The sequence below is a fragment of the Egretta garzetta genome, unplaced genomic scaffold (assembly GCF_000687185.1).
Source record: "Egretta garzetta isolate BGI_Z169 unplaced genomic scaffold, ASM68718v1 scaffold627, whole genome shotgun sequence".
NCBI classification, from domain to species: Eukaryota; Metazoa; Chordata; class Aves; order Pelecaniformes; family Ardeidae; genus Egretta; species Egretta garzetta.
In genome coordinates, this window is record NW_009260351.1 from 8,589 (window position 1) to 8,974 (window position 386).

Here is a 386-nt window from a genome sequence, read left to right on the forward strand (position 1 = left end):
AGGAGTCACTAGCGCCGTAGGGAGCGGCGTGGGTGGCATCGCACGTGGAGCAGGCCGTGCCGTTGCAGCCATCGGCACAGGCACCATCCTCCATCGGCATCTTCCAGGAGGAGATGAATTCCTCGGTGCTCTGTGCCAGGGACCCGCTGGGCAGCTGGAAGTCATCACCAGGGTCCCCGTTGTAGTTGCCACCCAGTCCGCAGGTGCGGCCCTGGTAGGCGTCGGGGATGGTGATGAGGAGGTAGGAGGCCACGTTGTAGAGGAGCCGGAAGCCAGCGGCCGTCTGGAGGACAATGTTGTTCCCTTCTTGGCCGATCCGTAGCTTCCTGTCATCCATCACCAGCGGCAGGGGGTAGCGGTCCCCGTCCACCTGGGATGTGCCCGGA

General features: G+C 64.5%; 1 protein-coding gene across 1 annotated transcript in view; it reads right to left on the minus strand.

Annotated features, from left to right (window-relative positions):
* The window catches only part of LOC118452726 (IgGFc-binding protein-like), a 21,626-nt gene that overhangs the window by 3,666 nt on the left and 17,574 nt on the right, over positions 1-386 (minus strand). Inside the window, exon 10 of the mRNA XM_035898425.1 lies at positions 1-370. Within this exon, the coding sequence (XP_035754318.1) occupies positions 1-370 (370 nt within the window). The remainder of the gene's footprint in view (positions 371-386) is intronic.